Source organism: Amblyomma mixtum, chromosome 1 (assembly GCF_055824585.1).
Source record: "Amblyomma mixtum isolate Tamu chromosome 1, ASM5582458v1, whole genome shotgun sequence".
Lineage (NCBI taxonomy): Eukaryota > Metazoa > Arthropoda > Arachnida > Ixodida > Ixodidae > Amblyomma > Amblyomma mixtum.
Genome location: NC_143012.1, coordinates 146,743,235 through 146,755,608, shown reverse-complemented (window position 1 = coordinate 146,755,608; position 12,374 = coordinate 146,743,235). Strand labels below are relative to the sequence as shown.

The window sequence follows — 12,374 nt, the reverse complement described above, 5'->3', positions numbered from 1 at the left end:
CCCAAAGGTGTTGACATCACGATTGTATTGGCGGGCTCGCTGTTCCAGCGTCTTCTCCATAGTTGCCGCCTCGGTGAGAAACTCTGCCACAGTGCTTGGTGGGCTGCGCACAAGTCCGGCGAAGAGCTCTTGCTTGACACCCCGCATGAGGTGGCAAAGCTTCTTCTCCTCCGTCATGTTGGGATCCGTGCGTTTAAAAAGGCGGGTCATGTCCTCGTAGTGCATGCGTACACTCTCGTTGTGGCGCTGGTTGCGCAAGTAATGCAGTTTCTGCTCGTTCTCAACGGTCTGCATTCGGGAAAGTAGTATAAGATTGCAGCAGAAGGCTTCCCAGGATGTGAACGAAGCTTCATGGTTTACGAACCATGTCCGAGCCGATTCTTCAAGCTCAAAATAAACATTGTGGACCTTACGGTCGTCGCTCCAGCCGTTGTAACGGGCAACACGCTCAAAGATCTCCAGCCAATCCTCGGTGTCCTCGAACACGTCGCCATGAAACGACGGGGGTGTTTGTGGCTGGTGACTGAGGATGTGCGCCGGGAGCCTGATCTCAGTTGCCATGGCAGCAGGTGCCTCCGAAGACCGAGGTTGCGCAGCCCTGGTTGCAGCCGGAAGGAGTCTGAATTCAGGGGACGCTCCACGGAGGCGGAGGCTGTGGCGCTGGTGAACTGGGGTGAGATCCGTACTGGTCGGTAGCCTACGCGGGTCTCGAAGCGTACCTGGCACCTCCTCCAGATTTGTCACGAATATTACACGCCACACAGTTAGGGACGCAAGAACTGTTCTAGACTGCTGAGCGGTCTCAAGCGAGATGGCGAAGCACTTCTTCTTCCTCCACTTCTGAGCTGTATCAATATTAGTGTACACAGACTGATCAAGTGTCTTTCAATGTGTCTCCGGAAACATATGCCCCAGTAAAGTGGTAGGCGATCACCTGCTTCCATCGGGTGTTCATGACACCCACCATAAAGACAAGTGCATGGTTGGCAGGTTGGTCACTCTCTGGAAGCGTCATTGTGCCAAGGAATGTGTCACTGCCACGGTCGAGTTCTAGTCCCTTTCTTATTTCCATCTCGTCCATAAAAAGAACGCAGTCTTTTTCAATGTCTGTCATTGCCGCAACCTTTGTTTCAATGATGTCGAATATCTCTTTAAGGACACCAGGCTGAAATCACAGATGCTGAAGACGCCTGCAAAGAGTTCTAGAGGGCAGCGGATGTCCCTGCTCTAACAAGGCGTCATGGCCCGTTGAGCCACAGGCACACTTAAGCTGGAGAGCCTTTTTCACAGTCTCAGCACTCCACACGCATTCCTTTCTGTTTCTTTTGTGTGAGGCAGACTTCTGGTCCTCAATGAGAAACTTCAGATTGGAAGTCAAAGCAGAAATGTTATCTTGAAGACGCTTTCTTTGTTTTGCCTCTTTCTTTAGTTTCTTCCTGGAATGTAACAGCTGCTCATTGAGTGCAGTATTCTTTTTTTGCAAGTCCTGCAACTTCTTAATCAACTTGCTTGGTTGCAGAGAAAAGATATCACTGGATTGTTTCACATTCTTGTTGTGCTCAGTAATGTCGGAGGAGTCATTACTCTCCTCACAATCCCCTTGTGCAACAGGTGGACTCTGAGAAGGATCGATGACAGGGGCTGTTGGCAGTGTTTGCGGACATGGAGGCTTTCTGTGGCTGGGCCGAGGTGGAAAAATTAAAAAATAATAAAATTCATGAAAATGCGACAAAAGTTTTAGGGTGAGCTGGAAACGTCCCTGAAATGTAAATATCAGGTATACAAATGGCGATGTCCCGAACGATTTGTCCATGCACAAAGAAAATGTTATTTTTATATGTACATACAAAGTTGCTTTCAAGCTGCTATGGAGCAAATGCTTGAACAGACTTATGCATTAGCATGCTACGAAGAAACATTTACTTCTAGAAAGACGTATCAAGTCTCTGTCATAAAGTTTCACCGCTCAAAGCACGCAATACCATGCAGGGCATTTCGCTTTGCCTCGATATGGTTTTGCTCCTGGGGAGGCTGACAAAACATAATATACTTATCATAAGCATCTATGTCTCTCATAGCCAGAGTCGCTTTCGGATGTTTAAAGTCCATAAACAAACCAAGCCATCTATGCATTATCAAACATATCTAAAAACCACCTAGCTGAAGCTTCAAAGCTTGTACGCAGTTTGGGCAGTCTCAGTAAATTATACATAAATTCATGGTGAAAGAAAAGGGAGGACAGCGACTTTGAGAAAAAAGCCTGCTAACAATGAGAGCAACAAATACATAAAAACAAAATTAATATACGCTTGCACTGCTCAAACTCGCTTGCAAGTTTTGTTAAACGTCTTCATAATGAGCATGCACGCAACATGTGCACATAACATGCACAAAGAAACCTTAAATGAGTGCAGTCGGAGGAGAACAAAAGCAATAAATTTGTACATGAACCATGTACTGTATTAAAGAATTGATAAGAGAAAAAGAAAGAAAAAAAGCACATGAAATATGACTGCACCCTTTAGAAATTTCACACAACATCAAAAGTAAAAAAAAATATTCAGATTTACGTACGCCTGAAATCGAAGAGAGTAGGCAAGGCATTCCACTTGAGCAGCCGTCATCCATCCTGACGATTCAATTCAAATTGATCCTGCTTGAAGTGGAGCTGCAACAATGAAAAGCCAACAACAGTATGTCATTGAACAACGAGTCAGCTAGCAGAATCGTAATGCACTTGCCTCACACACACCCGTGTCGTACAAATTACTACTCATGCCTATACAAACCAACAAACGAACTCATCAAAGAAACAAGTTCCTAAGTTCCCCGACACTTCTAGCTAGAAAAAAAAAAGCTCAGTTCACACCCGTCTAGTATAAACCTACGCCGTAGCAACCAGTCAAACCGATCACACCATACTGCCGCCTTATCACTACAAAAGGCACGCCAAGATTACTTGCTGCTTCTTTATGAAAATGAAAAGGAATAGAAAGGAACATATTCTTAACGCTGTATCACAAAATCATGTACAGTCTTTGTCAAAAGTTTAGAGCCCAGGGGGTTTACTCCTAAGCCTCGCAGTGGGACTCCTGTAACATTCGTGGTAGTCCTACCCATTGGAGGAGGCAGGGCCAGGAATCTTCTCACCTTCAGCGAATTTGGAGCGCTGGATATGCATTACGAACCAGACAATGTGCTTCAGAAGCAAACCCCCTGGGCTCCAAACTTTTGACAAAGGCTGTACTTTACCTCGCATGTTTTCGTTGTGTCCGTCGGTGCTCAGTTGTCGTGTTTTACTTGCGCTGCCCATTTTTTCCTTCGTTCAGAGTCACAGGGGAAACGAAATACCCGTTGCCCTTTCGCGCTAGATCTAGTGCACAGAGGGACACAACAGCTAGTCATGTTTTGTTAACAAGCACACACATCATAAGGCACTACACAAAACACAAGCTATTGCTCCACAACACCACAAGGACAGTGAAACGAAGCACACACACGCACGTCTGTTCAGGTCGATGGCCTGTGGGGAAGAACCAACATGGCGCTGAGAGGCGGCCCAGTGTGATTCAAAGGCTGTCCCCACCCTGAAAAGCGGTGCTGGCATCGAGGCACCCTAGAAGAAGGCCCTGTTCTGCTGTCAGGGGACGGCAGGGGTGAAAGCTGGGGACCCCACTGCACTAAAGGTGCCCCAATGCGCGCCTTTGGCACGCGCGCCCTCTGCTAGGGTGGAGACAACCGAGTCGTCTGCTACGGCATGTGACATACTTGTGCCCACTCTTTTTATCGCGCATTGGAAGTGCGCACTGGGGCCGAATGCGCTTCCTTGAAAGTAATCTGTTTTGCTCACGGAGCAACACGTATCAATATAAATAGAAGGCGGATGACCAAAATGATAAAATGTCATACTTTTGACGAAGTCAAGGACCTCTGTGGCTGCCTACCAAGAAAGCTTACTTGGGGTTGGTTATGATTGGGTAAAAAAAAATATACGGTCAGCCATATACCGTTCAGTGAAGTTGGAACCATCTGGCAAAAAAAACAGTTTCCTTCACTGGGCTGAAGAAGAGACTTGAAATGCACCAGGTGTATATAGTAATTTGGAGTCAATTATTTTGGTAAATTCTAATTGCTCACAATGAATCACAAAAAATTTATTTCCAGTTGCTTGAAATAAGCTGAAGACGGCTGCTGACTCCATTTAGACCTGCAGTAAGACAGAACAATTTGTAACAGTTCCAAATTGAACCTGCAGTTGAAATCGGAATGCTCGCTATTACAAACAGAACCGAACTAGTCTATGAAATGAATTTGCAACTTCTTGAAAAACATTCAGCTTCAATGATGCACTCTTCATGACCATCAGAAGTCTGGTACAGCTGGTCAAACTGATGCGATGCCACAACAGAACTGATGTGCTTGCTGAGAAATCTTGTGCTGTTGTGGCTTTTGTTGGAATCGAATGTATCTAGCCTGCAAATATGTGCCAACCATTGGACTTGTTACGACAGTGAAGGGATGCCCTGATGGGGTACCTCGCTCGAGAAAATCGTAAACATACGCTTAGCTACTTTTTCTCATTTTGTTTAGTCATGAGCAGTACTACAGCACACTAGCTGTGTTTTTCTGACTGCTGGGACATTTGCTGACTAAGTCGTCACAAGAAACTCACCATGAATCTTCTTCTTAGGCACATTATGTATTAAAGCTCTGCAACTTTTGGCATGCTTAGGCTTGCTCAAACAAAATCAAACTGCATTTGCTATACATATTACATAAATGTGAGATAAGTGCCTGAATCTGACATTTAGAGTTGCTTGTTAATTTATATTTGCAAATTCAACTTTCTAATTACTCGTTGGAAGAAATCTGCATCAATCTGCGCACGCTCCAAGAAGAAACCATGAAGATCCGCCCTGCAATGAGACTTGCCGATATCTTTGCCAAGGCATCATGTAGATCTTTTCAGTTTCTAAAAAAGTATAAAATGACTCAACCTCAAGCTTGCACAAGCCCGCCAAGGGACACATTTTTTATACAGCATAAAATGCAGCTAAAAGACAAATTGCATAAAAAGAGCACAGTGACGTAAAGGGAAGTTTCTTTAGTATTACATACAAAATACACACCAAATTGCACATTAAGTATTTTCATGCAAATATTTTCAGTTTCAAAAAATACATAAAACAACCTCATGCTTGCATCAGCCAGCTAGGACTTATTTTACATAGCAGAAATGCACCAAAAAACAAACTGCATACAAAAAGCACAATGACAAAAAGGAAAGTTAAGAATCTTGCGTGTTACATACAAAATGCATACGAAATCACTATATAAACAAATTATATGTCAAGCTAGAGAATCATTTCTAGCAGCAAGCTGTCGGAAATCTTTCGACTAAAGCTCATGGAACATCAAACACGAACTAAAGCGAACAGCCTAAACTCGTGTGCAGTACTTAAAACTCCATTGGTACATGAGGTGAACAAAATGAATATGCGACGCAGCAAAGCCCACTGCATCAAGTGTCCAGCGGTTGCACTCTACTACTCAGTCCTAATACACAAGCTGAATAGCTACACTACATATTGATAAGTGGTCATAACACAAAAGACATCTTTGCACGATTTTCAAAAAGTGTGCTACAGCTGGAAAGGATTTATTTTTTTGCAGACAAATTCAGCACTCCTCATAGCACAAATTTGATTCTTTTGTATGTTATCCATAAAATGCAAGAAATATTTCTCACAACACTGATCTTGGCAGTACATTTTTTGACACATTCATGCAGACTGGTTTTCAGTACATAATACAATTTTGCTTATAAATTCTAGCATCATGAGCATTTTCGGAAAAAAATATGTAATCTCATGAACACAGTGGACTAATTCTTGTGTTCCAGTCTTATAATTTACAACGTTTTTAATGCTTTTTACAAAATTTTGTGCATACTTTGCATTGGAAAACTGACAAGTTGGCTTTCTTGAAGTCTGCATAGGCTTATGTGGTGGGAAAAAAAGTTGTTAGAAATAGCAAGGAGCCTCCATAGGTGAAAAAAAATGCTACAAGTAACCCAGAGACATTCATTAGTATCCTGTATGGCCCCAACTTTTAACACAATCTACACAGAAACATTGCTGCAATCTGGGTGCAGTAAAAAAGATATATTAACTTCTCGAGACTAATCTCAGAACCTATTTTGCTAAAAGGTATTGCAGCATATATTAAAAGCAAGGTGTATTGATGCTACTATTTACCAAATAAGTTACATTGTGAAAGAGCTTGGTAGCGGTGAGATATAGGTACTTCCATCTTTACAAGTACGCAAGCGGTCCGGATAGCTGCAGCTGGAATTACAGTACTCGATGATGTTTCTTTGACAGCCTTAAGCATGTAGTGCATTGTCACGAGATTGTACTTCAGTGCAATGCACTGAATGGGCTTGACAGTAACAAAATCCTCAGTGCTGTTCCTGCATATTATGTTCTCTGTAACGGCATGTGATTTGTCCTGGAGCTGCAGTATGGAACTATTGCTTCTTTTTCCTGCAGCATACTTGCTGTTAGTGAGAATAACACTTCCCTTTAGCATGTACGGAGTTCCCCCTTTCTAAAGAAATGGATTTGGCCCATTTTTACTTCTACAGTCTTCTGTGCTTTCGTGCCATCCAGTGAGGTGCAGTAAACAATAACTGTTGGTTTGGCAGCTGTGGCCTAGAGCACATCAACTGTGTCTTCAATTTGCAACGCACGGCAGATCTGATAAGGGATTACGTTTACCACTTTTGCTGCCTTCTTCAGGCTGCCGTTACCCACCTCAAATGGGAATGCTAAATGTGCCCATAGCAGTCCCCGCTGATGCACGCTCTTCCCAATATGGGTCAGCTGGTGCATGTTAAAGGTGATGCAACTCTTCCCATATAGCAGCTGAGCATGTGCATGGAACTCAAGCAAGAGTTCCTTAGCAACAGTCAGCTGAGATGCTGTTATTTCTTTTTGCAGCATTAGCTGCATTCGATTCAGCCGTGGTTCTCTGCACCGCCGGAACCGGTTCACGGTGCGCTTCACCAAAGCGCTCGATTCACAGCGCCCCTGCACCACCGTCCGCGATTGATTTTGGTGCAGTCGTGGTGCTGCTTCGGTGCAAAGAACCCCGGCACCCTCAGAGACGGAGGTGCAGGATAGTGGTGCACTTGTTTGACGGCGTAAGCAGACGACGCGTGCAGCCGACGAAATATTTGTTAACATCAATGGACAACTAAAGGAAGTTTTCCCCGTGATCGACGGATCCGGCGTCATTCTGCGACGCCTCTTGAATTCGAAGCTGAAACACCTAGCTACTACGCTTTCGTAGTAGTAAGGGATTCTGTAGCGGTTCATCCGAACTAACTGTGTTGCTGTAAAAGAAAGCACCGCGTCGACTTCCTCATCTTCGCTGTCGGACGATTCCGAAAATTCCATAGAAATGGATTCGGCGATGTCGTCGTCCATGACTCCACGAGGCACGAAAAACAGACGCGATGCACCGCAACACAATACACCACGACGGACCGAGAACCGGATAGCAGACGGCAAGGCTTGTGCGTGCACGCGCTCGATTGAAAATCTCTGCACCAGTGATTTATGGCGCTGCTGACGTTCTGCACCTGTACCAAAAAACTGGAATTGGTGCAGAGAACCAGTTCTGAATCGAACGGACCTATTATATGCAAGGCCTCAACACGGCAGGCCCAATGACCGCTCGACACATGACCGCTCGAGTATACTCTCTAACACAGGCAACCTATAATAAAGAAGCCAATTTTCCCACTCCTTCGCCTTCAAAAATTTTCTCTCTTTTGTCGGCCTTGGCATTCTTTTTATGAGTCCTGGAGGTGTGATTGCCATTATTTTTTGCATCAATGGCACCTTGTCGAGGTCCAACATAAAACTGGCAACTCGTGTCATCCAGCCAGATTTCCATGAACTGCCTCGCCACTCCAAGTACTATACAACGCATATAGTCAGGGACAAACCCCCACACTATATAAAATTGCTGCAACTCGATGAGTGGCGAAACAGTTCTGACCTCATTCACTGTCTTTCCTTTAACTACTACTGCTGTTTGCATGTCTTCTATCATTTGGAGCTCCGTTCTCTCCTCCGTTTCTAGTTCTACTGGATATTTTGTAGCATTGAAGACTCTTTGTGCCCTTTGAAGGCACCAGTTGCAGCCCTGGTGTGCATTAAACTGCATTATGCCTTGCATTGGTGCCCTGGCAACTGAGTCCACTGCGTAACAAATGCAAAAGGCCTTGAAGTTCTTTTCCTTGCCTTGATATTGAGGGATGAAGCCTTTTTCGGAAAGTTCATTCACTGTCTCAACAAATGCATCTTGAAACAGCACGATGTCCGGTTTCTTCTTGCCAAACCATAAGGCAGCTAAGATCAACTTTTGCATTCTCTAAGCGGCTGGATCGGCCAAATTGCAGTGCCACTTGACTTAAAAAGGGAGTGCACCATCTGCATTAAGCAAAAAACTAATTCTGTGCCCAGCATTTGCTGTTGATGCTACAAAGGCACGGTACTGTTCCCCATCACAAATGTCTGAAAATGTATCTTTAGTTTCAAGAGGTACTGTCGAATCCTGGATATCACATCCCTTTAGTGTTTTTTGGAGCTGTGATGGCACATCAAAAAGCACAAAAAAAAGAAACGTTGTTGACTGATGAAAAGGATATGCCACTTTTGCACACCGAGCACTGAAAGGATGAATCCGACTTAATGCAACCTATGTAGATGGAACATTTTGGGCAAAAGAAGTGAAATCTCATTGATGTGCCAGCCCCCTCAGTTACTTTGTTCAGCATGTATTGTGACTGGGGAAGGACTGGAATTTCAAAAATCAAGTTAATCATCTCAATCAAACCTGTAAGTGCCGAAAATGGCAAGCTGTTCTTGACGGCATACTTTAGGGCCATAAGCAGAATGTCACCCTTTGACACTGCAACTTTCTCCTTAACAATGTGGCTGAACAGTTTCCCTTAGTAGTGGTATGCTAGAACAGGAATCCAACTGGCAGGAAAGGACATCTTGTTCTGTAACTTCCTCTAGTGCACTTTGCTGAGTGATGTCCTCGTCTTGATCAAAAGTTTCCACATGTGTATCTGAGTCAGGAACTTCCTACAAACAAAAGTTTTTGTGAGTGCACATGAACTGTGAAAATTGGAGAAAAGTATTTTTGTAATTTGGTCTGATCAACGAGAACATCATTTTTGAGCTTACCAGGTCTACAATTCTGTGATGGACACTTTCGCGCGTGCCCGTGATGGAGTGTTTAGAGTGTATGACAGGCGCTGCATGAACTTTCTGGGTTTCTGTGAGGTCTGTACTTGCGGTGACTGGCGCAGCCGCCTCACCGCTGCATTTTTGAGGCATTCTGCTGTCATCCAGGAGCAGCGTTGGCGCCAGGTGAATATCACGTGAGACGACGTCCCGTTCAGAGTTCTGCACATATCACTGTCTGGCTACTTTGAAGCATTCATTTGCCAAACTAGAAAGCAAAGTGGTATATTTGATTGAGCCACACCTGCAGCCTTTGCCGCTCGCGTCTGCACCGATGTATCTGCGGATCTTGGCGCTCAGAACGGGGCACCGGGATTCAAATATTTTTTGTAGTGTCCACGCTTTTTGCGCTTGTTCGGCGGCTCCATTACTATTTCTAATCCAAACAATTACCCTCACCAGGGTGCTCGTGGTTCCTGCACAAATAGGATAGACGCCATTTTCGTCTGCTGTCGATGTCACTTTGCCCTTTTGTCTCACGAGTACCCGTAGAAAGGCAGAATATGGGATGCGATTTTCCTTCCTTAACTGTCTTTCCTTAATTAATAAATTACAATAAGGTGCTAAATAATAAAGGTTATTTTTGAGGAACTAAAAGGGATTATAAAATACTGATTAAAAATTGGAATCTTTTGCTATGAAGTAGCAGTGATAGCAATTATGCTAGCAACACTGTAAACTTGTGAATGGTTTGGGTGGTGTTGAAAGAAAAAACCGTTAATGGCTCCAGAAACAAGGACACGGAAGGCACACAAAAGACAGGACTGACGCCAATTTTCAACTGAGGTTTATTGCAGCAAGCCTGCCTTTTTGTACTACAACCAAGCCGTATCAACAAATGCATCAACATTGAACATATCAATCGGCAATTTATCTGAACACTGGAAACACAGTGTCACTGATTACTACGGAATCTTCCCTAAACCAAGCTTGGGATGCCAACATCTTTTCTGGCCAGCAGAAACATAACAACAACCAAAGCAAAAAGGCACTGGGGCATGACAAGTCTACACCAACAATTTATGAAACGCGTGGTCAAAGCGAAAAAGAGCAAGAATCGGACGACTAAGTGGTAAAACCACGGGAAAAATAAAAGCAGATGACCAACAGCAACCCGGAAAAGACATGACCAACAATGACGTGGGGATGAAGTCTGGGAATGAAGTCTGAAGATACAGCGCCTGGCATCAAGTGAAAAAACTGAAGATCATTCCTAAAGAACAGTTGTCTTAGCGTCAAAGGTTCTAAAAATTGGAAAACACCAAAAGAAAGGACGAAATACGAAATAAAAGAACGAAACCAAGGGAAACCTGTGATCTACAAAAAACCTTCTAGAAAAGTTGTCTCGGCACTGCTAAGAATAATGGAAGGCCCGCTAACGCATTTGCTTCCAGCTTTCTCGATAAACTATGCTTCAACAATCTCTCTCTCAGTTCTATCTTTTCCACTCTTCAAAAATCTAGTTTTCTTGAATTCGGGACGACAATTTGAACAGCTTTTGCAGTGGTCAACTACGAAGCTCCTTTCATTGTTGATCAAATTTGCGCAATTGTTCAAATTTTTGTGCCCTTCCTCGTTGCAGCAGTGGAAAATGTGCTCCACAGTGCACAGAGTGTGAATTACGAGCTCTGAAGGCATTATCAGGCCTCTATTGTTTCGAATGAATATGAGGACACTTGTGATATCGTCCTGTACAAGCATCTCTAAGCACGAACTGCAGTTTATGCTTTTTGACACAACCCTCGCAATAAAACCACCTATGTAAGTGACAACCTCAGTGCTAAAATTAGCTAGTCCGTAGCCAGGACTGCTGTAGTCATGGTGAGTTGTGGCAGTAGCAATATACATATCTGGCGACTCATCAGCTTCGTCATCGTTGCTTCTGTGCACAGGGTCATGGGCCACTGTTGCAGTTCCCATAAAATCTGGGGCAACATTGCCGGTTGTCACAGGCCGCACATCTGCATGCACCAGTAGGCTTCTGTATGCGTAGCGGAACTGCAGAGCCGAGGGGTTATTGTTCCATCCCCCTTTTTGGTGGATGCAACTGAAGGACATTTCAAGGTGGTCTTGGCTAAGCCTGTATGTACAAGTGTAGCTGTAATGAAAATGAAAACACCGTGATATTTTTCAATTGTTTTCCTGCCTTGGCAAACAGAATGGAGAGAATATGTCTCCATTCCTAGTTCCTTGTTAATGCAGTGAAGTGAAAAACAATGAAAGCTTATCCAGTGAGTGCAGTTTCTAGTAGTGCTCACAGCGGCATAGTTATTGCTTAGCTTGTTTGTTTTGTAGCCACTGAAGTTTTGAATTCCCAGCTCCTGGGCAAACTTTAGGCTTTTGCTCACTGATGCACTGAATGTTTGTGCAGCCAGTCGCACTTTCATAATTTGTCTGTAGTACTCAATATGAGCTCTCCGGAGCTTATTTGCCGCTCAGAGACCTTCAGCGTCTTGCAGGTCTTGCAGTGTTTCGATGAAGCCCCATTCAATTAACTGCAAAAGACAATAAACATATTAGAGGCAAATTACACTACATCAAGCTTGAATATCTTACTCCAAATTCTTTGCTGTGCAGTGTTTTCTTATCGCCCAGGAGGTCTCTGAGTAATCTTAATCCATGGGCAGCATCGAATACCAGGGACACGGTCTTTGATTGGTTGCAGGGATGTGGAAAAGCCGTCACAAACTGCTCACTTGTGGCTTCATGGATCCGACAGCCAAGCATCTTGCCCATGGATACGTTAGCTGCTAGAGCATCGCACACAACAGCAACAACATTCAGGGAACATTGTGTCAGCTGCTCAATGGCCTCATTTACTATGTTTCTCAGTTGCTCCCCACTTAGTCCGTTATTGAGGAAATACCCGAAGGAAATTTTCCATGGAGCTGCCACACCAACTGCCATGAGCACAAGTGCATCTCCAGCTAATGATGTGTCATCTGTGTCCAGTGGACTCTGACTGTTCCCCAAGTCAACGTAGCCAATTAGTTTTTCTGTGTTAGTATCCATTTCACACCTTTTTCTAATGCTCATTCCGTCTAGCATCAG

General features: G+C 44.0%; 1 protein-coding gene across 1 annotated transcript; it reads right to left on the bottom strand.

Annotated features, from left to right (window-relative positions):
* Positions 1 to 2,318: 2,318 nt before the first annotated feature.
* On the bottom strand, positions 2,319 to 12,359 carry LOC149367878 (uncharacterized). The gene is made up of 3 exons (XM_089575345.1): positions 12,343 to 12,359; positions 10,873 to 11,421; positions 2,319 to 2,361 (listed from the first exon to the last, which is right to left on the bottom strand). Exons 1-3 carry the CDS (start codon positions 12,357 to 12,359, stop codon positions 2,319 to 2,321), a joined length of 609 nt encoding a protein of 202 aa, XP_089431471.1.
* Positions 12,360 to 12,374: the final 15 nt, after the last annotated feature.

Bases quoted from the DNA above. Each gene is read 5' to 3' on its own strand.
- LOC149367878 (XM_089575345.1), bottom strand. The intron at 2,362-10,872 runs TTGCGCAAATTT...TGTTGCGTGCAT, and splicing joins GGGCACAAAAATTTGAACAA to GCTCATTATGAAGACGTTTA.